Source organism: Oryctolagus cuniculus, chromosome 20 (genome assembly GCF_051225735.1).
Source record: "Oryctolagus cuniculus isolate XC-2025 breed Fujian yellow rabbit chromosome 20, ASM5122573v1, whole genome shotgun sequence".
Lineage (NCBI taxonomy): Eukaryota > Metazoa > Chordata > Mammalia > Lagomorpha > Leporidae > Oryctolagus > Oryctolagus cuniculus.
The window spans coordinates 43,757,882-43,784,229 of NC_142886.1; the positions used below are offsets into that span (position 1 = coordinate 43,757,882).

At 61.2% G+C, this 26,348-nt stretch overlaps 3 protein-coding genes across 3 annotated transcripts in view; all 3 read right to left on the bottom strand.

Moving 5' to 3' along the window:
* Nucleotides 1-15,786, bottom strand: part of LOC100358221 (alpha-1-antitrypsin-related protein) — a 48,757-nt gene extending 32,971 nt beyond the window's left edge. The window contains exon 1 of the mRNA XM_089322547.1: nt 15,662-15,786. The gene's annotated coding sequence lies outside the window, so the exon portion shown is untranslated. The remainder of the gene's footprint in view (nt 1-15,661) is intronic.
* LOC100358486 (alpha-1-antitrypsin-related protein) lies at nt 8,292-12,683 on the bottom strand. Its single transcript, XM_089322525.1, has 5 exons — nt 12,044-12,683; nt 10,715-10,750; nt 10,364-10,634; nt 9,239-9,383; nt 8,292-8,477 (listed from the first exon to the last, which is right to left on the bottom strand). Exons 1-5 carry the CDS (start codon nt 12,681-12,683, stop codon nt 8,292-8,294), a joined length of 1,278 nt encoding a protein of 425 aa, XP_089178651.1.
* Nucleotides 15,787-20,608: 4,822 nt separating the features above from the next.
* On the bottom strand, nt 20,609-25,609 carry LOC100008986 (alpha-1-antiproteinase E; the record flags this gene model as incomplete). The annotated part of the gene is given in 5 exon segments (NM_001082197.1): nt 20,609-20,856; nt 21,666-21,813; nt 22,986-23,256; nt 24,728-25,362; nt 25,580-25,609. Coding segments are annotated over 4 exon segments (1,242 nt in total). The 5' UTR covers nt 25,359-25,362; nt 25,580-25,609.
* Between the last annotated feature and the right edge of the window lie 739 nt (nt 25,610-26,348).

Here is a 26,348-nt window from a genome sequence, read left to right on the forward strand (position 1 = left end):
CACCACCAACACCATCAACAACATCATCACCATCACCATCATCAACCCATCACCATCAACACCATCAACACCAACACCACCATCACCATCATCAACACCATCATCACCACCAACACCATCATCAACACCATCAACACCATCATCACCACCAACACCATCAACAACATCATCACCATCACCATCATTAACCCATCACCATCAACACCATCAACACCAACACCATCATCAACACCATCATCACCATCATCACCATCATCACCACCAACACCATCATCAACACCATCAACACCACCATCAACAACATCACCATCATCACCATCATCAACCCATCACCATCACCATCATCACCACCATCATTACCATCACCACCTCCATCGCCATCATCAACACCTTCATCACCATAACTGCCTCTATCACCATCAACACCGTCAACACCATCATCAACACTGTCTCCACCATCACCACCATTATCACCATTATCACCACCACCACCACCATCACTACTACCATCATTTCATCCATCATCACCACCTCCATCACCATCACCACCATAACTGCCTCCATCACTATCAACACCGTTAACACCATCATCAACTCTGTCACCACCATCACCACCATTATCACCACCACCACCACCATCACTACTACCATCATTGCATCCATCATCACCACCTCCTTCACCATCAACACCATCAACCCCGTCATCACCATCATCAACCCAGCACCATCTTCACCATCACCACCACCACGATCACCACCACCACCATCCCATCCATCACTGCCACCTCCATCACCTTCAACACCACCGTCACCATCACCACCATCACTGCCACCTCCATCACCATCACCACCACCACCACTTTCCGAGCCTGATCACCAATACGAGTAGTGCCAGCCCCACCCTCAACCACCACCATCTGCGCCACCTGCGCCTCCTCCTAGTGGAAGGAACATCTGAGCTGGGTGTTGAGGCTGGGTGAGAATTCCCAGGAGGACCAGAAGCAAGCGTGACCAGCCCCCACCCCACGCCAGCTCAGTGTGAGGGGCTGGTTGGGGGTGGAGGAAGCTAAAGGCTGGGCCCTTGGGGAGCGCACAGATGAGGGACAAGGCTGAGCAGGTGGCAGGGACAGGAATGGCAGTTGTCAGTGTTGCCATTTGATCAAAACATTTCTTAACGCTGGCCTTGTCAGTGGTGAAGGTGGCTTCCAAGGCCTCACCTCCCCACTCGCAGGATCTCTCCTCACACAGCCCCCGTGGGGCCCTGACGTCCGTGAGTGCAGACGGGGAAGGATCCTGCCCAGATCCTCTGGGCTGTGCCCAGGGTTCCGAGCCCTCTCCCCTTGCCCAGAGCTGTCAGCCACAGACACAGGGTGCTGGGGGGCAGCATCCGGTGCGGGCCGCCAGGCGGCTGAGGGCACGGGGATGTTGTCCTGGGTGTCCGATGCCCTTGCTGGGACAAGGTTTCCAGGCCCCTCTCTTTCCTGCCCTGCTTAAGGCAGTGCCAGTGTTCTCTGTGGCCAGTGTCTTCCTGGCTGGCTCTGGGGACACCTTGGGCCCCCAGGGGAGCTGGCCACCAGGGCCACCGAGTCTATGATCTCCCTCGTGGTGCTCCATCCGCAGACAGTTCCACGCAGTGAGAACAGGGCCATGCGGCCGACCCCGAGCCTCCAGGGGCAACATCTGAGCCTCCGCAGGGCGTCCTGCTGAGATGGGGGGGGAGGGGGGGCCGGGATCCGATGCCTGCGGCAGAGCCAGGGAGCCGCACACACTCAGGTCTGTGGCAAGAACCGTGGGACCGGCGTGGTCCTGGGCTCCTGGGCTCCCTGAAGGCCAAGCTCAGGTCAAGTGGGGCCGGCAGACGGGCAGCTCTTCTCCTGGCCCCCTCCTTCCCCACGGCAGCCCTGGTGCCGAGAGTGTGTGTGCACCTGGTTGTGTAATGGTGTGGTGACAACCCACTGTGTCCTTGTGGAAACCGCTCCTCCCCAGGTGCCTGCCGGAGCAGCTGTTTTATCGCCTGTCCCGCTCTGCCCCTGTGCCCACAGGCGTTTGGCCCAGGAAGAGGCACCTGGACCAGGCAGGGGTGAGGTGGGTCTCAGGATCAGGGTTTCGGGTCAGAGAGAGCACCGGCAGGGGGTGGAGGCAGCCACTGTCAGACACAAACCGCAGGAGCTGCTGCCAAGTGACTCAGCTGGCTACGCAGGACTGCCTTCCTCAGAATTGCGCTGTGTGGCTGCGGGCGAGGGCTGACCCAGGAGAGGGTGCGTGGGTGGGAGGTGGGGGCTCCGCAGGGCCAGGCTGCTCTGAGGCCATCATGGCCCCGGCTCTCTCTCTCGGCACCTGCACCTGCCGCGCCCCTGTGGTTGTGGAGCGGCGTCTGTGCTGCGGCTCCTCCTGATCCCCCAGCCTCCTCCCTGGGCCTCCGCAGGTCCCGGGCCAGGGGACAGTGCCAGCACCTTCACGGTCGCTCTGTCACTCGGACGCCAGCTCTGCCTCGTCCCTGTGTCCCGTCTCGACCCCAAGTTTTCTTCCCTCCACCTGCCCTGCTGAACCGCAGTGGCCCTGGGCTGACCGCCAGACTGGGGACAGGGGCCCGTCACAGCCTCCCATGCTCTCCTGGGCCCCTGCAGCAACCCTGACCTCCCAGCACTCACGGTAGAGGACGCCGATGGCAGAGAGGATGGAGGCGGCACACAGCCACGACACGGAAGGCGGGGTCGGTGGGGTGGCCACCACGGCTCACTCACCCAGGCTTTCCCGAAGCTCCAGGACCTGCAGCTGTCACCTGCTAGCCCACAGCAGCCTCGGTGACACCTGTCACCCCTTCCCCCCTTGCAAGGCCCCGTGGGGTTGGGCTCCTCTCCCACCTGCCCTGCCAGCCCGGGACGGGACAGTTTCATCCGAATTCTGCAGGGTGAATAAGCAGAGCGGGGGGGGGGGGGCAGGAAGTTTCCAGAGCTTCAGGAACCCCCTGGGGGCTGAGCTGCTGTCAGACCAGGTCCGTCTGACCCACAATGCACTGCCCTCCCCTGACACGCTGCGCCCCCCGTGGTGCCAGTGTGGGCAGGCACCTGAGTTCTCGGCCCCACTCGTGTTCTCTGTCTCCCGGGGTCTGGGATCTGCCTCCAGCAAAGACGTCACGTGCCCCAGGGGCAGGTGCAGCAGTGGGAACCTCGGGAGGTGATGGCCTGAAGTCCACAGACCCGCAGAGCAGACACCTGCACCAGCAGGGGAAATAAAGTCATCCTGGGGGTGCCAGGGCTGTGTGAAGACCGAGAGGGGCCTGAGGATCCCTTTAGCCGATGGAGAGTTTCTAGGTGACAGTGGAGCAGGGCCCCCACCACCCAGGATGGCGCCAACAGCATGGGCAGCGGGCCCCCCCACCCCCAGGCCAGAGTGACAGGGTCGGGGAGGAACAACAGGATGAGGGGAGGCATGGGTGGGCAGAGAGCTGTCATGCAGCTGGCTCCGAGGGTGCAGGAGACCACTGGATTTCCCTGTCCAGGCCTGCGTGAAGGCCTGGGGGAGGGGCGGGGAGGGCTTTGCAGGGAGGGCAAGGGATCTATGTCAGGGAGTTGGAAGCTGGCCAGGGGTCTTCACGCCAGGACGGAGGCTGAGACCAGATTGCAAGGCGTCTTAGTTGGAAAGTTTAGATGGTTCGTTGTGCGGGCGATAGGGAGCCATTGCCGGTTTTTGAGCAAGAGCAGATCTGATAGCTAGAATTTGCAACAATTCCTCTTGGTAGCAACACAGAAATTGGTCCACTGGGGAAGGACCCAGCCCAGGACCTGGGTCAGGACAATGTTACTTTGACTCAGACAAGAGGTGTGAAAGGTGGGGCCCAGGAGGAAGGAGGAGGGAGGGAAGTGAGCCTGAGAAAGGGCGGGGCGGCAGGACACAGGTGCACCAGGGGGCCTCCCCCAGAGAAAGAGCCCTGGGAGCTCCAGGCTCCACTGGCCCCGTGGCCCCTTCTCCAGGCAGCCTGCCCAGACTGCCTGGTGCTCTGGGTCCCCTGACCCCTTCGGCACGGTGCCCCTGGGGTTTCTGGTCCTCTCCTGCTCGTGGCTTCTCACCTCCACCTGACCCTCTCCCTGTCCTGGCAGGAGCACATCGCCGGCCCCCATGCACCTCCCAGGCTCGTCACTGTCAGCCTGGACACCACTCTGCCGGCCTGAAGACCCAGCGACCTGGCCTCTGCCCAGAGGGCTGCGTCCCTGCTGCTGGGGCCCCCACCTCCGGCCGCACCCCCACCCCTGGGCAGGACCGGCCCTGGACTCCCAGCAGCCAAGGAGGTCCTGACTCTGCCGACCATGGCCTCAAAGCTCCACCACCCGCCTGTCTCCAGCATCCCCCCGCCACCACCCTGGAAATCCCTCGGCCTCGAACTGCCCGCCAGCTCCTAGGTACGGACCTTGGCCCTGGGAATAGACCCACTGAGTCCAGGAACGGCCTCACCCACAAGCCCTGCCATGGACATCCACGTGGACTCCATCCACATCCCACGGCACCCCCACCCCCAGAGCCCCAGCCCAGCCCTTCAAGGCTGCCTCCAGGCTCCCACCCGGGGCTCCAGCCCCGCCCAGTCCCCTCCCCACCCCGGGTGGAGTTCTCAGCATTCTTCTCCCTCCTGTGGCAGCTGGACTGCGGGGGTGAGTCACAGGGCCAGGGCTGGCTGAGCGCCTGCCTGGTAGCCCAGCACCGGCTCTGCCCACGTGGCTGGCACACGGGCCCTCCTGTGGTCGGAGGTGGGTGGGTGTGGGAGGTGGCGGGGACGCCTCTGTGGAAATGTTTGCTCCATGCCCCAGCCCTTGGGGGTTGCTGCCCGAAACACCCATCGCCCGGCAGTGTCGTCTGAAAGGATAATTACAGTGCGTGTGCTAAGAGGAACAACAACCGTGGGAATAACACAGCAGCACAACCAGCCGCCACCGATGGCTCTGCGCGCCAGGCCCAGGCCAGGGCTTTGCAAGGATTATCCGACTTGGCCTCTCTGTACTGGGGGGACTAGGATTGGCCCCCATTTAACAGCTGAACAAGTTGAGGTGCAGTGCTGCGGAATCCCTGGGCGCTCCAGGAGTCTGGCCCCTACGCAGCTGCTGTCCTCAGACCCGCGCCCCTCCCAGGGTCCGAGTGCCCCAGGAAGTCACCTGTGCTTTGACAGCAGGGAAACCATTTTTGGTGTTGAGAAGTAACAGAGGGGCCGAGCAGCGGAGCTCCCCCGGGGCAGCCATCGGGCGAACGGAGCCTGCGGGAAGCGGCTGGCGGCTGTCGGGGGTCCAGGTTGACGGATCTCAAGCTGAGCACCCAGTCACCTTTTAAAAACTTCATCCCAGAAGGAAGGAAAATGACAGCTCCTGGCCCAGCCCTCAGGGACCCCGCAAACTCCTGATGTCCTGGAGCCACCTGGCCTGGGCGCTGAGGGTTTCCCTGGCGTTGACAAGCACCAGGCGGATGGTGCTCCCAGGGGGTTTCCCAGAGCTCCTCCCCTTCCACAGCCCAGAAAACCGGGTCCTGGCAGGTGGAGTAGCCTGGGGGGGGGGTCGCAGAGCAGAGAGGAGCAGGGCGGGGTCTGCACTCGCTCTCTTACTCCAGTGGCATCCTCTGGCCCCCACCCTCCCGTCCTCTCTCTCTAATCCCCCTCCCGGGGCTTTCCTCCCTGCCTCAGATTCCAGGGGCTCCACAATGTCTTTCTGTGCCCATGTCACAGGTCTCTGCTATCAGCCATTCATGCTTTAGTGTGAGCTAGTCTCAACCCCACACTCTCTCTCTGCACAGCACTGGTTTCAGCAGACACGCGGTAGCAGCTCAGAGGTCACCTCGGCAAACAGCAGTGACCTGAGTGCCCCACACACATGACTCCACCAGCCCCTGTCTTTGTAGCCTGGAGGGGGAGGGGCCAGGAGTGAGCCAAGGGCAGCATGCCTCCTCCCGTGTGCACAGCGAGCCCAGAATGGCTGCCCCACACCTGCCTTCTGCACCACCCTCATGCTGTGTGCGTGGCCCGTGGCTGGTCTCAGACTCCACTGGGCAGCGCGTGGAACTTTCCAGAGAATGGAGGTACTGGCTTGTGTGTCTCCCTCCACTACTCCACCCGCACGGCCCAGCTGCCCAGCCCTGTGAAGGGGCCTTTCCCCTGGTCTCGGGCAATCAGCCACTCTGTCGCCCAGACTCTGGAAACTCAGGCATAACCGTCTGTCTCCCGTGCTGCTACCCACAGCACTCAGAATAGTTACAGGAGGACGTGCGTCTTCCTGCACTGGCTCCACTGCTCCGGGCCTGGGCCTGTCCCAGCATTCCACTGGGGCCGCCCCACGCCAGGTCTGCATCTCACAGCCTGGTGAGGCCCGGGCTGGACACCGGGCAATGACTCCACCGGGCAGAACCAGCAGCCTCTCCTGTCCTCCTTGCTATTACCATCATTATTAATCCCCATCATCGCTATTACTGTGATTATTTCTAATTACTCCTAATGCACCTCCTTTACGCTGGCCATTGTGTTTGTCTGGGCTGCTATGACTTGGAGAGGTGGACGAGGCAGGGCTAGTCCCACTTAACAGACGGGGACAGGGACGTGACCTGGTGAGGTAGCCCAGCCTACGCGTGATGGCTCTGGCTTGAAGACCTCTGCCCAGCCCAGTGTCACCGTGGATCCCTGAGGACCAGACCTGTGAGCCGGTGCCACCCTCCTGGAGGCCTTGACGTGATTCGATGAGCCTCCCCCCACCGCCCATGGGCGCAGGTCATGTTGAGCGCACCCCCCCCCTCAGGATCAGACCCCTCCTCGATGCCCTCCATGCCCTTCCCCTCCCTACTCCTGTCTGTCCCTAAGGCCAGGGACAGGGAGTGCGACAAGACTGCCATTGATGGCAGCGTCAGGTCCCAGGTGTGAGGTCCCTCCACCCCCCGTCTCCCCAGCACCAGGCAGGCTGCACCTCACTCCGCCCTCGGTGTGCAGGCAGTGGGATCCGAAGGCTGCAACTGGAGAGGAGACCGAGAGATGAGAGGCGGGCGTTAGGCACAGCTGTAGCCACCTGGGACACCCACACCCATGTCTGCCTGCCTGGGTTCGGGTCCCAGTTCTGCTCCAAGTCCAACTTCCTTCTGCTGCATACCTGGGAGGCAGCAGGCGATGCTTAAGCTCGAGGGTCCCGCTCCCGGCACTTGGGCAGTGAACCAGGGGGTGGCAGAGCTTTCTCTGTCTTTCACACACAAATTAGAGGAAGAAGCCAGCCTCGTGCCTCGCACACCTGTGCTATTTCCCCCTGGTTCTGGGCAGGGAGCCCCCAAGGCTGACTCTGCCACTCCTGGGGAGCCAGGGCACACGGGGTAGGCTGGGGAGGGGCAGGGCCGCCCCTGGACAAGCCCACTCCTGGGGAGCCAGGGCGCAGGTGCCCTGAGCTGGGGGCCTCTGCTCTGGGCGATGGAAGAGACCCGTGCCCCTGGGCCGAGCGCTGCCGCAGGGACAGCTCAAGCAGAGGCACGGGAGCTGGGCCGTCCTGGGAAGACCACGGGCAGGGCCACAGAGGGAGAGGCCACGGGGTCCAGAGGTGCCACTGTCGCCCTCACAGCCAGGAGTCCCTGTCACGGCTTCAGCCCCATCCTGGGGACCACGGCCACGTGACTGGGTAGCAGACAGGGACAGGGCGGAACTGGCCTTGGGGACCTGGTGGTCCTGGTGACTTTGAGGAGGGCGGGAGTCCAGGCCCCGAGGCCCTGACAGAGCCCGAGCACAGGTGCAGCACAGGGAGCAAGGGCTCCTGGGACACTCGTCCTCCTCAATCCCAGGAGACACACTGAGGTGGGAGGGGCCCACACAGGGGAGAGGTGACCCAGGGGACCAGCAGAGGACGCACGCGCAGTGCCAGGGTTGAGCGGGCAGCAGTCGGAGCGGAGTCTGGGGGTGGGCGGGGCCACCCTGGCAGGGGCGGAGCTACAGGGTGGGCTTGGCTGGGTGAGCAGGAGGATGTGGACATTCAGTGGGCCTAGGCCTTTGGTCTGAGACACACCGTCCCCCAAGGATTTCCCATGTGACTGGAAAGCCCGGGGCATTCCTGCAGGAGGAGGGGCTCAGAGCCTTGGGGTGCGGCTCCACCACACTCAGCCCTGCCTGCAGGGCTCTGTGCTGTGCAGGGACCTCAAGGACGTGGCCACTGGCAGCAGCAAGCCAGTGGAGTCTATACAGGCTCCGGGGCAGGGAGGGGTTTGCAGATGGACTCAGGAAGGGATGCTCAGACTTTTAATGTGTTGGGGGGGCCGGGGTCAGTCACCGGTTCAGGGCTGAAGTTGAGGGGCTGTTAGTGTGCAGTGGGGTCCACCACTTTTCCCACAAAGAGGGGAAAGTGCATGTTATTGTCCTTGAGGATGAATAGGAAGGGCCTGTTGAACTTGACAGTGAGGTTGTTGGCCTTGTTGTTCCCGGCATTGGCTTTGCGGACTTTTGTGAATCCCTCATTCATGATCAGCACCGCCTTGTGCAGGGCCTGGAGGCAGAGAAGCAGAGCCATGAGCTGAGCCTGTGCCGGCCCCACCCAGGCCTGGACAGCAACCAGGTGGACGGCGCACCCAGGAGCAGCTCACATGGGCTTTTTTGCTGCTGGCCGGGGCTGCCCTGTCCCTTCCCTCTGCCCTAGGGGCTCCCACACTTCTCTCTGTCTCGTCTGAAGCCATTCCACCCTCCCCTGCATTCCTGACCCGCACCCCCATCCCCCTGGCTGTACCCGAGCCTCAGCAGGGGACGATGGCCTTGCCCCTCTGTGTGTCTCCACTTTACTCCGTTTTCATTACAGCACAGGGGCTGTGGGGTGGCATCACAGTGCCCGTTATGTCCCCACCGTGTGCAGCCTCTCACTGAGCTCCACTTGGTCACTGGTCCTGCCGATGTCACTGAGCAGCCGTCACCCGTAGCTGAACTCCCTCATGTTCAGACGAGGTGACAGCAATGCCGCCCCACAGCACAGAGGGAAGGGGCCAGGGGCTTTGGAGTCACCGACTCTGACCTCTGTGTCAGGGCAGGGAAATCGAGGCCATGGGCAAGCTGAGCCAGGGGTCTGACCCAAGCTCAGGGCGGGGGGCTCCTAGCATGAAACCCCCTCCTGAAATCTGTCCCCCGACACTTCCCTTCCCAGGGCATCAAGTGGGCCCCGGGAGCAGCCAGGTCTGACCTGGTGTGCGTCTCAGGCCTGTCCCCAGTCTCCTGCTAGGGCCCTGCCCCCCAGGATACCAGTCAGTGGGGCGACCTCACCTTGGAGAGCTTCACAGGTGCCCTTGTGATCCGAGAGAAGTCAGCCTTGTCGCTGAAGACGTTGGTGATGCCCAGTTTGCCCAGGATGGGTCTCAGGTCGTGGGTCCCAGAGATGGAGAACCTGGGGAGGAACACGCTGGCGGACCTGCCGGGCGGGAAGACAGTGCAGACGTCTCATTCCTGCCCCCGTCCTCTGGGGCCCCGCGTGGGCACTGTGTTCTTTCCTCCTGCTTTCTCCCACTTAGCGTGGCCCCTCTCCCACACCCATGTGGACGCTGACTTGGTCATTGTCCTCGTAGCCCCCATTGCAGTAGGTGTCAGAGTGTCAGCACCCACAGGGCCCTGGAAAGCCACCTCCCCTGAGAAGCCCTCCAGGCAGATCCAGGGTGTCCTTGGAAGAGCATCTAACCTGCCCTGCAGTGTTGGTGCCCCCACAGCCGGGGACTCCCTGGTGCCTGGCTCCCAGGGGAACGTGGCTGGCGGTGGCAGGTGCTGAGTGACAGCTGTGTCGTGGGGGAGGAGAGTGGACCAGCAGGCTTAGGGCTCAGTTCTGGTTGTGGGGAACAGGTGTGGGCCCTGGGAGGGTCCGTGGAGGGCGGGCAGACTGGCACTGGGGCTCTGTGACCAGTTCTAGTTGCGGCCCTTCCCGGGCCCTGTTCTCATACCCGGCACATTTCCGATGCCCAACTGTGCACTTCTGATGGTGTGTGTCGTATCAAGTGCACATCGCTCCTGTCACTGGAGTGACGCGACAGCCGTGCCAGCTCTCTGGGCCCCTGCTCTGCTGGGCCTCTCCGTGAGGCCTCTTCCCCTGTGCACAGGGACATCTGTGCTCGGACCACACACTCAGCTGCCACCTTTGTCAGCAAACCTCCTAGCGTGTCCCAGCATCTCTTGGCTGGCCTGGGCCCACACCCAGGGCGGGAGGGGAGGTCGCCAGGAGCAGGCCCTTGGCCCCCTCCCGTGGTCTCTGTCCTTCTCTGACACAGGCTGCCTTTCTGATGTGGGCTCTGGCTGGCTGGGAGCGCGAGGTCACCCTCCCCAGTCTCTGGACGCCCCAGTAGGCTCAGTCCTGACACAGCTCAGAGGCCAGGCAGGCCGGGGTGCCCTGGGTGGGGAGATCACCTTGTTCCCGTGTGTCTCAGGATCTCCTCAAAGTGCTGGCGAGTCAGTCGCCTCTCCAGCTCTCCCATCTTCTTGGGGTCAGGCAGGAGGAAGAAAGCGGTGTCCCCTCCTACCCCATGCAGCACCAGCACCCAGCTGGACAGGGATTCATCTCGGTGCAGGTAGAATGTGCCCAGGTGGTTCACCATGGGCACCCGCATGGCTCTTTTCTCTTGCACATGGAAGCTCTCCTGCACGGGGTGCATCGCCTGCACTTCATCGATCCATTTCCCTGGGGAGGAGGGAGGTGGGGGGGACCCTGAGGGACCTGAGTCCGAGGGAGGAGCCCTGAGCCCTGTTTCTGAGACGTACCTCTTTGAGCCTCAGCTTCGCCATCTGCAAAATGGTCTAAAAACAGAGCGATGGGGCCTCAGGGTGGCTCCAGGGGGGACTCTCTGAAGCCAGGAGGGTCCTGGAATTCTGTGGTGCTCAGTGGGCAGAGAGAGATGCTGCCGGTGTGGGGGACAGTGACAGCTGGCAGAAGCATGGCTCTGAAGGCCGCACAGTGGGGTTGGGTTTCTGTCTGTTTCTGGCGTGGTGGCAGGGGGTTATAAAAACTGAAGAGGGGCCAGGGTTTGGCACAGGGGGCTAAGCCACCACTTGTGAAGCCAGCATTCCATACCACAGCCCAAGTTCAAGTCCTGGCTGCTCTGCTCCCAAGCCAACTCCGTCTGTCAATGTGCCTGGGAAGGCCGCAGAAGAGGCTTCAGTACTTAGGCCCTGCCTCCCACGTGGATCTGGACAGTGCTCCTAGCTCCTGGCTTCTGCCTGGCCCAGCCCTGGCCACTGAGGCCTTTTGGGGAGTGAACCAGCAGATGGGAGATCTCTCTCTCTCCTGTGTCTCTGTTATGTTGTCTTTCGAATAAATAAAATAAGTCTTCCAAAGAACCCTAATGAAGAACCAGAAGTCCTCATGTGTACTTGGGGACCCTTTCCCGGGGGCTCCCTGGCCCTGGCTGCTGGGCGGGCAGTCATCACCCAGGGCGAGCACTCTGCGTGCTGCTCCTAAGTCCTTGTCCTGGGAGCTGCAGGGGGAATGCAGATGCACAGGCAGCCTCCCCTGAGTGACACCAAGAGGACCCCAAGTGAAGACAGCCAGAGAGGCAGGTGTCCCGGGGACCCAAGGACCCTCCTTCCTCAGGGGAGGAGGAGGTGATGGCTGGGGGGGGGGGGCGAGCTCTGTGCTAGGTCTCAGTGGAGCTGGGAGCTCAGCTGTGCCAGCCCCGGCCTGGTGCCCTGCACTGCAGGACTGTGCAGGCAGGGAGTGGGGAGGGCTTGGCCCTGGCCTTGACCCTGAGCTCTCCTGGGGACAGTGGGAGCGGCCTCAGAGCACCCTGTGGGCCCCAACCTCTGCCGCGCTGAGCACTCGGAGGCAGGAGGGCGGCTGGGAGGCGAGGGGAGCTCTCACCCCAGTGAGGGCCCTGAGAGTCCTGCCCAGGAGACAGTGCTCTGACCGCCCTTCACTCATTCCCCAACCCGCACGCGCTCTATTGTTCAGGTGTGGACAACAGAAGCAGCCACGTCAAGACCATACCCTGCCATACTGCACCCTGCCTTGTCGGGACATTGCAGAAGTGGCAGTGGGAGACTACCTTTGGACGATTTCCCTGGAGCTGGCTTGGGTTCACGTTATGGCCTTACCGTGAAAGAAGATGTAATTCACCAGGACGAGCCTCGTGGCGCTATCCAAACCCTGGACCACGTCCCGTATTTTTCGCTTTGTTTCTTTCTCTACATAGCCGTTGATGTGTTTCCTGGCCGCTTTGGTGTCCTGGAAGTGAACAGTCGTGACTTTGGAGTGGTACCAGTGCTTGATCCCTTCCAGGAACGTAGCCACTGGCCTCAGGCCCTTGTCCATGAACAGGCTGCTCCCGGTGAGCAGCTGGGTCTTGTGGCCCGTCTGCAGGATCCTGTGGATCATCTGCTGGAAGCATCCATGGATCAGAGCCTCAGGGGCCTCCTTGGGGTTGAACTTCAGGGTCTCCTGGATCAGGCTGCGAGTGTCACCCCAGGCGCCCAGGGAGAGCATGGCCAGGGCAGCTGTGATGCTCAGCGGGGAGAATAAGATGTTGCTTGTGTTCGACCAATAGGAGGGCTCCGTGTACATGGCAAAGGCAAGGTCAGTAATGATGTTGGCCAGGTTGTGGCAGGTGAGATGGGCCTGGTGGTCTGCGTCGGACTCAGCGCTATCCTGCTGCAGGCTGCCTTTAGCCAGGGCCCGGGGCACCAGGCAGCACAGTGTGGCCAGCGCCAGGAGGCTCCATGAGACAGGCGGTGGCATCGTCCTGCAGGAGAGAGAAGGGGGTGCCAAGGCCTCAGTCAAGGCCCAGGGTTTCCACGGACACCATGGACGAGGGACCTTGTCCCAGCAAACAGTCCTCAGGTGCTAATTGCTTTTTATCACCCCTGTCATTGAATAAGGTCTGTCCCCTCTGAAACTCACGTGCGAGTTGACTCCCCACTGTGGGCAGCTCCAAGGGTAGAAATATAATCTGATGATGGTGTTTGGGGGTGGGTCGTTGGGAGGTAGATGGGACAGGGACGGCCATCAGCATGGAGCGCCAAGACTCAATCCTGGCCCTGGGCAGGTCCCCTCTGCCTGCTGTGCTGCAGCTCCTCTGTCGTACCCCGGGGACACCCACGAACACAGGGAGACACAGAACACAGGGAGACGCAGAACACAGGGAGACACACGGACACAGGGAGACACACGGACACAGGGAGAACACGGACACAGGGAGACACAGGAACACAGGGAGACACAGAACACAGGGGGATGCAGGAACACAGGGAGACACAGAACACAGGGAGACATACGAACACAGGGAGACACAGAACACAGGGAGACACACGGACACAGGGAGACACAGGAACACAGGGAGACGCATGGACACAGGGAGACGCAGGAACACAGGGAGATGCAGGAACACAGGGCAATGCACAAACACAGGACGCCCCGTGTCTCACGTGGGACTCTGCCACCAAAGTACCATCACCTCAGACCAGAACCACCAGCAAAAATCAACCATTTTTTTCTAATGTGTCAAGTATCATGGGGGGAATAGAAGAAAAGGGACTGAGATATCATCATTAAAGAATCAGACTTGACCACCTGGGTCTCTGCTCACCTCCTGCCCAGCACCGCCCTGGCTCTCAGGGACCTGGACTCCCTGCCGCCCGCACACTCCACCAGTGTGCACACCACTGTGCTGCCCTGACTGACAAGGAAGCAAAGCCCAGAGGGTGGGCGATGCCCGAGGGCAGCGGGCAGGTCCAGGCAGAGCCCGAACCTCCCACCCGAGCTGGGCCAGAGTCCACGCCCTGCACAGCTCCGCTCACTCCTGCATTGGCCTCGACGTGCCAGTGTCCCAGCGCCCAGGGTACAACAGAGGATGCTGCTACACAGCAGGCAGAGGGGACTTGCCCAGGGCTCGTCTGGGTCAGGTCAGGCCCAGGAAGGACGTCCAGGCCTCAGAAAAGTCACTGGGGGCCGCACCGATGGCCACTGTGGACCGCCGAGAGGGCCGGCATCTTCCAGCCATGGGCGGCCAGAACCCGGGGCAGCCCTGGCCCTGAGGCTCTCACGGACTCTGCCTCTCATCTCCAAGTGTGACTCAGCGTCTCCACTGCAGAAGCTCAGCATGACTCAGCAGTTTGCTCAGGGCACCCAGCAGGGCAGGCTGGGACCGGCTGCATCACCAGCTTTTGCATGGGTGCCCCGTGTTCCGCTTGTCGCCTGTGCACCTGCTGGTGCTGAGGCTGCACCTGCTGCTCAGCTGGTCCTGCCGCTCGCACTGTGGGGCCGGGTGCGGCTGTGCTGGGCGGGGCGGGGCTGTCCTGTGCAGGGTGGGCCGGGCAGCAGCCCTGCTCCCTGGGTGGCAGTGCACTGTCTCCCAGCATCACCGAGGGCCTCCTGGCCCAGCCATGCAGGGGCTCAGGACCCACCGGCTGACGGGGGAGTCCCCTGCTCCCTGACTGGCTCAGACTTCTCTCTGCTCACAGCAGCCTTGGGTCACGGGAGACCCAACTGCATTCACCTCCCTTGGCCAAAGGTCCCCAGGAGCCAGGCAGTTGGGGGCGTCCCTTCTTCCTGTGGCAGGGCCCTGTTTGGGGCCCCAAGATCCCCCCTGGCCTGCGGGGTCAGGCCTGAAGGAGGCCCCAGCCGATCCTCTCACCCTCACCGTGGGGCTCAGAGCCCCTGGGAGCTCAGTGCTGTGCCCACTGAACCCTTTCTGGGAGCCGCTGTCCCTGCAGCTTCCTGGGTGCGCCCCGTGGGGCCTGGGCTCCTGGCCCTGCACATGAGCTGAGATTCCTGCCAGCAGCTCGTGGCCCGTCCTGGCCACCACCTGTGTCCCAGCCACAGCCAGCACTGATGGGGCAGGGACCTGCTGGTGTCTCCAGGAAATGCAGGTGTGCGGGGAGGGGTTCATGGAGACCTGCAGGAATCCCAGCCCAACCCAGAGCAGCTGTGACCAAGACTAACACTGCGCCCTCCTCTGCCCTCCTCTCTGTGCTGGTTGCATCAGGAGGAATAAATGTGGAGTCAAACCTTACACTGCTCTGAGATGAGAGTGTTGTCAAGTCCAAGCCTTCAACGTGAACAGCCACAAACCCAGACAGGACAGGGGGAGAGGCGGCGGGAGAGTTAGCCGGGCCAACTGAGGAGTAACGGACACACCGTTCCCTTGCAGGCAGCTGCTCTAGCCAGGAGGTCGAGGGCAGGGCCCTGTGGCAGGAGGGTGGACAAAGCAGAAGCAAGAGGACCCGGGCAGTCCTGTGGGCTTCTGGGTAACTGGCCGCCGTGGGCCAGAGGTAAGAGGGCCCCCTTTCTCCTCCAGGGAGTCAGGGCGGGGCAGGGGGCAGGAATCCACAAGCCGAGGTCTAGGACTGTGGCTCAGCTGGGGGAGAAAGGAGGACTCCAAGGAGGAGCCCCTGAAGGGATGCATAGTGAGGGGCTGTGGTGGGGGTCCTCCTCCGGACCCTGCAGGTGGGAGGGAGCCAGGTGAGGCCCAGGGGACACAGGCTGAGTCTGAGCCCAGGCGGGGCGGGAGCAGGAGGGCAAGGAGCACTCAATCAGCTCCCCCTCCCCGGCACCTGCCTGTGTCGGACCCTGTGTGCCGGGAGCTGCCCAGTGACTCCCACCTGACTGCCCCGTACCATGACCAAGGCCTGGCTGCCAGCGCTCAGTCCTGGCTCTGCCCACAGGAGTACAGCGCTGCGTGCCTCAGTTTCCCCGTGTGGAGTGGGCCCAGCACTCACCCCCACGGCAGCTCAGGAGGCTCAGCAGAACCTGCGGGTGCACAGGCAGCTTGTGGGGCTGGACCAGCGGTGCTGGCGTCCCACCTCACGCACAGCCTTCGGGGACTTATAGCGCTGTCCAGGGGGCGTGGGGACACTCAGTTCCCATGTGACCAGAGATTCCTGTCCTGAAATGAGCCTGGCACAGCTCCAGCCCCTGGCCAGGTGTGTGCTGCCCGGGGCTGATCGCCTCCCAGGGCCTGGCTGTCCTGCTCTGAAGTGGCTTAGTCCTGCGGAACCCCCGGTGCCAGGCCACCAGCAAGGACGGGACACCTGGGAGCCCTTTGTCACCCCCTCTGCCAATGTACCAGAGTCTACCCCAGCAGTGAGCCACTGACCCCTTGCAGACTCCTCCTAATTCCGGACTCTGGGTCTCCCAGAACTGGGATTGGACAATTTTCTCTTTAAACCCTTGGCATGTGCAACGGCAGCCACAGGGCCCTCAGCGCTGCTCCCGCTCCGCCGTGTCTGTGCCCGTCCGGCCCGTGTAGAGAGTTAGTGTTAAGACAGACCGAGTCCCATCCCCCATGAGCTCCTGGCTCCCAGCCAGAGTGGAGGCACCGGGGAAGCCGGCGTCAGACAAGCCCCTGTGATGCAGGCTGGGATACTGTAGGCTGAGAGCTGAGGCTGCAGCTGGTGGAGGCGCGGCCCCCAGGCCAGGGTCAGGCAGCACTGGTCGAGATGCCCAGCGGTCAGCCTCCCAGCTCAGGCTCATTTTCTTTGTGCCCAAGACGGGCGTCTATGCCTCTGCCAATCTTCTGGCCGTGGGAGGAAAGAGATGGGGGAAGCTTGCCTAGTGATTCCTTTTGGAACCCACAGTCTTGATGCCTGTTTGAGGGTCTGCCAAGCATTAGCACTAGAAATGCCCCTTTGTCTATTAAACCGTGAAGATCCCGGAGTTACACCCTCTGCCCATCTAGCAGCCCAGGACACCGAGGCACACTGAGGGTGACTCGGTAAGGGGAAGGCAGAGGAGCATCCAGGCTGACGTGCTGCCCTTAGCATCCTGGTACGTTCATGTGGAAAGTGACTGGAGAAGGACAGGGCACTCCCACGAATACATCCCAGAACGCGCTGTGAGGACATCGCAGCCAATTCAACAAAAAAAGTGTTTTATGTAATGCACATTGCTAGTTTTGTTTGTTCCCTTTGTGCTCTGTTCAGGTAGCAGAGCGAAATTTCTAGAATTCCGTCATCTCTGATTGCTCATCACGGTGCGTACCTTGTGTTCCCAGATAACCCCAAACGGCAAGCACATTGGTTTGGACAGGTGACCTTGACTCCTGCGAGGGAATGGACATGCTGGTTGTGGCCAGCAAAGGCACAAGTCTCCTCACCCCACAGCCATTGTGCGAGGCACACGGGGGCTCTGCCCATCCTGGTGACACGGACACCGGGCTGGATGGGGCTTCCTGTCCTCACGTGTCTGCTACGCACCTTCTGTCTCCAGTTCCTTTAACCGTTCCCTCCATGCCGATGGCAGTGGTTAGTGCGAAGCCAGCAGCAGTGACGCGGGGACCATGACCACCCAGGGCCTGCTCTGGGCATCTCTGATCTTGGGAGACCACCCCTCCTTGTTGCCCAGGTGCCGGCCACGAGAAGGAAGGAAAAACGGAGAGGACGGCGGAAACCTCAGCTCTGTCCCTGCTGCAGGTGCCGTGGAGCTCGGGGTTGGTTTACTCCTGCAGGAAACTGGGCTCTGGGGAACCGTCGTGGTCAGCCGGCTTCAGACACAGGCAGCAGGTGAGGCCAAGGCTCCCGGGCTGCACCGACACCTGGACCCCGACATGAGCTCTGGGCTGGGCGTGGCTGGGACAGGGACTTTGGAGAAACTAAAAACCACAGCTTTAAGTCATCCTGGAAGTTTTACTCCGTCCTCCTGTCCCATCTTACGGAAGACGACCCTGTGCCCAGAGAAGTGCAGGACCCTGCCCAGGACACACAGCCACTGTCTCATGTCTGTTCACAGACACCACGGTGAGGGTCCAGTCTTCCTGGGGTGCCTGTGTCCTGGCCAGGGGCAGCCTGCCTGTGGCCATCTCCCCAGAAGTCACCATGCGCCCCTGAGAGTGGGCTCAGATCCCTGCAGAAGCTGATCCTGGCTCTGGGCCCGGCCGTGAGCTCTGCTGGCCACACAGTTTGAGAACACCCACCCCTAGGCAGGCCTCCCTCCCTCCCAGCTAACATCAGAGCAACTTCTCCCAAGGGAACCTGCCTCTCATTCTTCTCTCCCTCCCCTGGACGGAGCAGGTGTCTGTGTGGTTGCTGACGGCACAAACGCCAGGACCCAAGAGCTGCTGGGAGGGGGAATCGGTGTGCCACCTGTGCCTCCCGGTTCAGACTCGGTCCCACTTGGTGAAGGTGGCGCCCCCTGCAGGGCAGAGCCCATACTTCCAGAGTCCCACACGGTGTGGCAGGGTCTTTGCGCTGCCTGCATGGGTGAGTGAGGTCAGGACTCTGCAGACCTGGCTGAGCACAGAGCCTGGCCCGAGTGTCCCCCCCCCCGCCCCGCCCCTGTGCAGAGCAGGGCAGGGACTCCCAGGGCTGCTGCTCTGATTCTAGCGGGGCACCCCTTTGCTGGGACCTGGCACGTTTCTCCTGCAGAGTCTGGAGTTCTGTCTTGTGCTGTGCGTGGGCAGCTGAGGCCAGCAGAGACACACGGTTAGATGAGATGCTCATGGTGAGAACCTCCGCCCGTCCTGGCTGTCCGAGTCGCTGTGGGCCTCTTGCCCCGATGTCCACGATTGCCCAGGTAGGGAGTTTCCAGCTCTTCTCTCAGTCACGGGGTATCTCTGCCTTTACTTTTTTCTTTGTCTTCAGACAGCACCCAAATGTCAACACGTACGCACTCGTGGCTGTCTCAGAGGCTGCTTGCATTTTTTATGTTAAAATGTTTTCGGGGAGGGGACCCAGCATTATGGTGTAACAGGTTAAGCCACTGCCTGTGTCACCAGCATCACACATGGGCACTGAATTGAGTCCCAGCTGCTACGCTTCCGATCCAGCTCCCAGCTAATGGCCTAGGAAAGCAGTAGAAAGTGGCCCCAGTGCTCGGGCCTCTGCACCCACCTGGGAGACCCTGGTGAAGCTTCTGGCTTCAGCCTGCCCCAGCCCCAGCTGCTGTGCTCATTTGAGGAGTGAACCAGTTGATGAAAGATATCTCTCTCTCTCTCTCTTTCTCTCTCTTTGTAATTCTGCCTTTCAAATAAATACAATAAATCTCTAAAATATGTGTTTTTTGTTTGCCTGGGATATTTCAAAAGGCCTGACTTTAAAGTTTAAAGTCTTTCTTCTGCTTTATCTGGTCTATCATGAGGCTTTCGACTGCATTTTTTCTTCGATGTAATGAGTTCTTCCTTTGCAAGATCTGTTTGGTTCTTGATCCAGATTTCTGTCTGTGTGTGTGCTGAATTTCTTATGTGTGTCAGGATTTTGTTGTCTTAATTTTTGTGAACCACCCCTCTCTGCACTCTTGTATCTTGTTGAGCTTCCCACTAGTCAGTCTTTGAATTCTTTTTAAGATTTATTTATTTATTTGAAAGGCAGAGTTAGAGAGAAGCAGAGGGAGAGAAAGAGAGGTCTTCCACCTGCTGGTTCACACCCCAGATGGCTGCAATGGCCAGAGCTGACCTGATCCGCAGCCAGGAGCCAGGAGCCTCTTCTGTGTCTTTCACGCAGGTGCAGGGGCCTAAGCAACTTGGGCCATCTTCTGCTGCCTTCCCAGGCCATAGCAGTGGGCTGGATGGGAAGAAGTGCAGCAGCGTCTGGAACTGGCACCCACATGGGATCCAGCTATGCAGGCGGCGGCTCTGCCCACTGTGCCACAGGGTGGGTCCCATTGTTTGAATTCTTTACCTGGCATTTCATCCACTCTCTCTGTGAGGTCTGTTGCTCCAGGGGTAGTGCACTCTTAGCAGGTGTCATGTTACCCTGCCCCTTTGTACCTCTCCTGCCTCCATGCAGGTGTCATGTTACCCTGCCCCTTTGTACCTCTCCTGCCTCCATGCAGGTGTCATGTTTCCCTGCCCCTTTGTACCTCTCCTGCCTCCCTGTTGGTATTGGCTCATCTGGTCTCTCCTTGTCTTCAGCTGCTACTGCATTCCCAGCAGAAGGATTTTCCCTGAAGCTGTCAGTCTGGTGAGCTGGCTCGGCTTTGGTACAGCTCTGGGCAATGCTGCCATCTCCCCACGCTGCTTCTGCTGTGGAGAGTACGCAGACTGCACTCAGCACAGCCCCTTCTTGTTCTCTGTACTCATCTTGGGTGAGGGGACCTCAGGCAGGGGTGGGGCATGGAAGAGACCTGCACCCTCACATCCATACCTTCAGCCTCACCCCTACATGTGTCTACAGCACCCAGCGTGCGTGGCACAGTGGAGCACGGGCACGCTTCTTTGCACACATGAGCACTGCTGTGGGGGCATCCTCAGGCACTGCTGACCCCGGGGAGGCAGTGAACCCCCAGAGGGAATTGGCAGAGAAGGGGCAGCTGCCTACACTTGCGCTGGCCCCTCCTTCCCTAGGCCTCTCTGTGAGGCTCCTCCCATGTTCACCCCAGGGACCCTCTGTGCTGGGACGTCACCCACAGCTCCGGCCTCTGCCCAGGAAGCCCAGCTCTTTGCTCCTGGTCCCAGCACAGCCTGTGCTGGTGCTGATGTCACAGACAGGAGCGCTGGATGTCGGCAGGGGCGGCCGCCTCGCTGGGGAGAGCCCTCGCCAGGGCACAGCCCAAGCTTCACAACCACGTGCGTGGCCAGGAGTGGGCGGGCAGTGATGACACAGGGGTGAGTTGGGGAGTGCCTTCCTGGAAACACACCCTCTTGGGAGGTGACAAAGGGACCCCGAGACAGGGCTGTGACCTGGAGTCCACACAAAATCCCAGGGCACAGAGGGACACTCAGAGACCATAGGTGAGGGGCTGCCCCCTGGGAGGGCAGCTCAGAGCTTTAATGTGCTGGGGTGGGGTCTTAGTGTTGGGTGGGATCCACCACTTTCCCCACAAAGAGGGGACTCTTAATCTCATGACTGTAGATGACAAAGAGGAAGGGCCTGTCCAAAGTGATGCTATCGGGCACAGATTCGGGTATGAGCTCCACAAATGAGGCCCCGGCAGCTTCGGTCCCTCTCTCGTCGATGGTCAGCACCGCCTTGTGCAGGGCCTGGAGGCAGAGAAGCAGAGCTGTGAGCTGAGCCTGTGCCGTCCCCACCCAGGCCTGGACAGGGACCCAGGTGGACGGCGCACCCAGGAGCGGCTCACATGAGCTTTTCTGCTGCTGGCCGGGACTGCCCTGTCCCATCCCTCCACCCTGGGGGCTCAATCACTTCTGTCTCTCTTCTTGTCTGAGGCCGTCCCACTATCCCCTCCGATCCTGACCTACACCTCCAGCCCCGGCTGCACCCCAGCCTCAGCAGGGGACGATGGCCATGTACCCGCATTGTGCCTCCATCGCACTCCATTCTCTACAATTTTCAGGTCCTTGGGAACAAGGGCTGTGGGGTGGCATCACAGTGCCCGTTCCGTCCCCACCGTGTGCAGCCTCTCACTGAGCTCCACTTGGTCACTGGTCCCACGACATCACTGAGCAGCCATCACCCTTAGCTGAACTCCCTCATGTTCAGACGTGGTGACACAACGCCACCCCATGGCACAGAGGGAAGGGGCCAGGACATGCTTTGGAGTCACCGACTCTGACCTCTATGTTAGGGCAGGGAAATCGAGGTCCAGACGAGAAGGCCATGGGCACGCTGAGCCAGGGGTCTGACCCAAGCTCGGGGGGGCTCCTAGCATGGAGCCCCCTCCTGAAATCTGTCCCCCGACACTTCCCGCCCCAGTGCATCAAGTGGGCCCCGGGAGCAGCCAGGTCTGACCTGGTGTGTGTCTCGGGCCTGAGCCATCTCCCGCCTGGGCCCTGCCTCTCCCCATCCGGTCCCAGACATCAGTGGGCAGCCTGGTCCCTGGGGGCCTCACCTGGGACACCTTCAGAGGTTCCTGCTCCGTGATTCCCGAGAGGTCCGCGTTGTTGCTGAAGACCTGGGTGATGCCCAGTTTGCCCAGGAGGGGTTTCAGGTCGTAGGTTCCAGAAATGGAGAGTTTGGGAAAACGGACCGTGACAGACCTGTCGTGCGGGGAACACAATGAAAACATCTCATTCCTGCTCCCGTCCTCTGGGGCCCCGCGTGGGCACTGTGTTCTTTCCTCCTGGTTTCTCCCACTTAGCGCAGCCCCTCTCCCACACCCATGTGGACGCTGACTTGGTCATTGTCCTCGTAGCCCCCATAGCAGCAGGTGTCAGAGTGTCAGCACCCACAGGGCCCTGGAAAGCCACCTCCGCTGAGAAGCCCTCCAGGCAGATCCAGGGTGTCCCTGGAAGAGCATCTAACCTGCCCTGCAGTGTTGGTGCCCTCACAGCCGGGGACTCCCTGGTGCCTGGCTCCCAGGGAAACGTGGCTGGTGGTGGCAGGTGCTGAATGACAGCTGTCTCGTGGGGGAGGAGAGTAGACCCAACAGGTGTAGGGCTCAGTTCTGGTTGTGGGGAGCTGGTTCGGTCCTGGGATGATGGGCAGATGGGTACTGGGTCTCTAAGACCAGTTGTGGCCACGGCTGCTCCTAGACCCCTTTTCTCAACCTGGGTGCAGGGACCTCGGGCAGGGTGGGGCGGGGCAGAGGGCTGAAGGTGTCCATTCAGCTTTGATCCTCAGCCCTGCTTGTTTGGTCGCTTGTGTCTTGAGGGCACAGCGGGCAGCAACTCGGCAGGGCATGGGCACGGTTCCCAGGCACAAGTCTGCAAGGGTGTTGGCTGTTCCGGTATCCTGCAGAGCTGCTGGCACCAGGAGAGCACTCGAGTGACGTCACAGTGACACCAGCTCTCTGCAGATGGGTCCGGCCTCTCCCACTCTGGCCCTTTGCTCTGCTAGACCTCTTCCCGTGCCCACCAGGGACATCTGTGCTTGGACCCCACACTCAGCTGCCACCTTTGCCAGGAAGCCCTCCTTGGTTCTGCCATAGCCTGTGCTGGTGTTACCGTTATTACTTTGGGCACATATGTTGGGAAGTGGTCTTGTGCAAGCTGGGAGGGGGGATTTCAAGGTCATGGCCTTGACCTCCTCACCCAGTTCACTGTCCCTTTCACACAGCCTGGCTGCTGTTACCTGTACTGAGCACCTGCCTCAGCTGTGGCCCAAAGCCCATGGGGTCCTCCCTCCCCACCCCGACTGCTGGTTATGGCCCCACTCCCAGGGAGGCCCAGAGGTCCCGAGGGGTCCCAGGCTGGTGTGGGCGGGGAGTCACCTAAGGCTGCTTTTTGCCAGGAACTTGGCGATGAGCTCCGTGGTGAGCGTGTCCTCCAGGTGCTGCAGCTTCCCCTCGTCGGGCAGGAGGAAGAGGGCCGTGGCGTTGCCCTTGTAGTCCATGCGCAGCACCGTGCTGGCCAGCGTGCTACAGTGGAACATCACATACATGCCCAGGCGTGACATCATGGGCACCCGCACTGTGGTCGTGGCGTCCACGTGGAAGTCCTCTTCCTTGGTGTTCTCAGGCTCGAAGGGCTTCTCCCACTTCCCTGGGGAGGCGGGGAGGGCAGAGGCAGGTGAGTACCGGTTGGGGGATGGGCGGGCCTTGGATGCGTGTGACCTCGCTGAGCCTCCGCCTCATCTGAGAAAGGGGCTCAAATCAGCATCCACATGGATGGAAGGACTTGGACGAGGACAACTAAGAGAGAGTTAAAATATGGAGCTCTGCCCGCCAGAGGACAACAGGCACAGTGCCTCTGTTTTCTGTGCTATGTGTGTATTTAAGCCTGGCTGGGATGTGGTGTGAGCCCCAAATCCTGGAAAGCTACATTGTAACACTCTCCCTGAACTTGTCAATCAAAACACCCTCTTTCCCAGAATGCACCTCCTTCATCCAGGACCTAGAAGGAGACGCCATGAAAATATGGGTACTCAGCTCCATGAGGGATCCATGGAGGTGGAGACAATTCCCAGGTGGCTGCACCCTTGTGGAAACCTCCCCCCCACCACCTCGTAAAAGAGACCAACAACGGGGTGAGCTCTCTCTCTCACTCTATCTCCTCTCTCTCTCTCTCTTTCATCCTAGACCAATGCTGGTGGTGATACTCATGTGCTCTCCCTCCCTGTCCCAACATTTCTTTCTTAGGGTGCTCCCCTGACCCTTGTGTGGCTGGTACCAGGCTCCTGCATGGGTGTCTGTTTCTCTCTCACGGGAACCCCTGATGCTGCCTGTGTTCCTGGTGAAGCCTGTGCTAGGAGGCTAAGAGGCGTCTCCTGGTGAGGCCAGAGCCTGGAGGGGGATGAACAAGCTCCTGCCCACACCAGAAAGAGCGCTGTAAGTGAACAACTTGGGGAGGGCAGTTGTCACCCCGGGCAAGCACTCTGGGTGCTGCTCCTAAGTCCTTGTGCTGAGAACTAAAGTGACAATGAAGGTGCACAGGCAGCCTCCCCCTGAGTGACACCAAGGGAGCCCATGTGAAGACAGCCAAGAGGCAGGTGCTCCGGGGACCCTAGGACACTCCTTCCTCACTGGAGGGGAAGGTGATGGCTGGGGAGGCTGAGCTCTGTGCTAGGTCTCAGTGGAGCTGGGAGCTCAGATGGGCAGGCCTCAGCCTGGTGCCCTGCACTGCAGGACTCTATAGGGAGGGAGTCCTTGGGGAGGGCTTGACCCTGGCCTTGACCCTGAGCTCTCCCTGGGACAGTGGGAGCGGCCTGAGAGCACCCTGTGGGCCCCAACCTCTGACGTGCTGAGCACTCGGAGGCAGGAAGGCGGCTGGGAGCCGAGGGGAGCTCTCACCCCAGTGAGGGCCCTGAGAGTCCTGCAGGGAAGCCCATGGTGCTGAGCACTGAGGCCCTGTTCCCTGTGGTTGGTGGAGTGCAGTGCTGGTGTGCGGGAAACTGGGGGCCCGGGCTGGGACGCGCCGTCCAGCCTGCATCGGGTGTGGCCAGGGAAGCCTAAGGCCGGCCCGGCGTCTGCTCTGGGGTTTCCACGGCACCTGCTGAGCGGCTGTGCACCCTCACCTTTGAAGAAAACGTAGTTCACCAGAGCAAGCAGTGTGCGGGCGTCCAGCTCTTGCACCAAGTCCACGATCTTCCCTCGGGTCCCCTTCTCCACGTGGCTGTTGATCTTGGTCTTGGCCTGCTCGGGGTCCCTGAAGTCGACGAGGAAGGCTTCGGACTGGTACAGGTTCTTGGCGTCTTCTAGAAACTTGTGCTGCAGCTTCAGGTTCTCGTGGACGACCAGGGCGTTGCCGGCGGCCAGCTGCAGCTCGCTGTCGGGCCTGTTGACGGTGTGCAGGAGGTGCCGGAAGCCGTCGTGGATCTGGGCCTCGGCCGTCTCCGTGAGGTTGAACTTCAGGCCCTCCAGGACCTGGGTGTGGGTGTCCCCCTTGGCCCCCAGGGAGAGCATGGCAAAGGCCAGGGCGATGCTCACCGGGGAGAAGAAGATATTGGTGGTGTTGGACTCGTGGGCCACCTCGCGGTACAGGCTGAGGGCGAACTCGGCCAGGCTCGGGGCGATCCTGTGGCAGGCTGGGTGGTCCTGCTCATGGCTGGAAACGGCTGTCTCCTGGGCCTCGTCGGCCAGGAAGCCGGGCAGCAGGCAGCCCAGGCCGGCCAGCAGGAGGAGCGCCCGAGAGACAGAGGGCGGCATTGTCCTGTGGGAGAGAGGAGGGGCGCCAAGCCCTGAGTTGGGGTTTGTGATGCATGCTGGAGGCCACCCACTGACGCCAAGCACAGGTCATGGCCAGCAGACATGCACAGGGTCTCTGGCAGTGCAGACCAAAGGTGTACAACGCGTGGGTGTGTCTGCATCTCCTACAGTGGCCAGCCCTGCCGGCCCTCCAGGGCCCTCCCCAGGGATTGCATACTTACGAAGACTCAGTGTCCAGGGCCAGTGGAAGGAGCAAGGATGGGGAGATGGAGCCCTGTGCTTGTCCTTGTCCGTATTTAAGCAATGATCACAGCGGGGTTGGGGCGGCTGCAGGTGAATATTAACCAAGGTCACGCCAGTTATCGGAGGAGCAAACAGGAGCTAAGTCCACTGGCCGGGCACTGGGCTGCCCACCCACTGTATTGAGCTTGGCCTGGACAGCACATATCTCTCGGCTCCATATCCCCAAGGGGTCACTGGAGCAGGCACGTCGACCGTGGGGTGGGTGGCATGAGTCAGACGCTCTCTGGGACAGCATCACCCAGCTGGCTGTGTGCTCTCACCAGTAACCCTCCGTGGCCGCCCCATCAGGAGTGAGATGAGCCACGTATGAGCCAGCCGCCCCGCGCGCCCTCTGTGGAAGACCCAGCACAGCCGTGGTGGTGGAGTGAGTCTGAGCCCGTGTGACAGAGAGGGAGACTGAGGCTCAGTGGAGAGGCTGCTCTTCCAACGTTCCCAAGCCAGCCTTAGGTCCTGACCATTCATGTCCCCCAGAATGGGGACTGGGACAGGACTGAGAGACGTGGTCATGTCAGCCTGGCACTGTGGCCTGGGGACGGGCTGGGGCCAGAGAGTAAATCTGAAGAGGCGATCGGTGCTGCTTCCTCTCGGATCCTGGGGGCGTTTCCCCTGCACCTGTGCTGATCACAAGCCCCACCCCCCAAGCCTGGCTTCTGGGAACACAGGAAGCAATAGGGTGCCATGACCCGA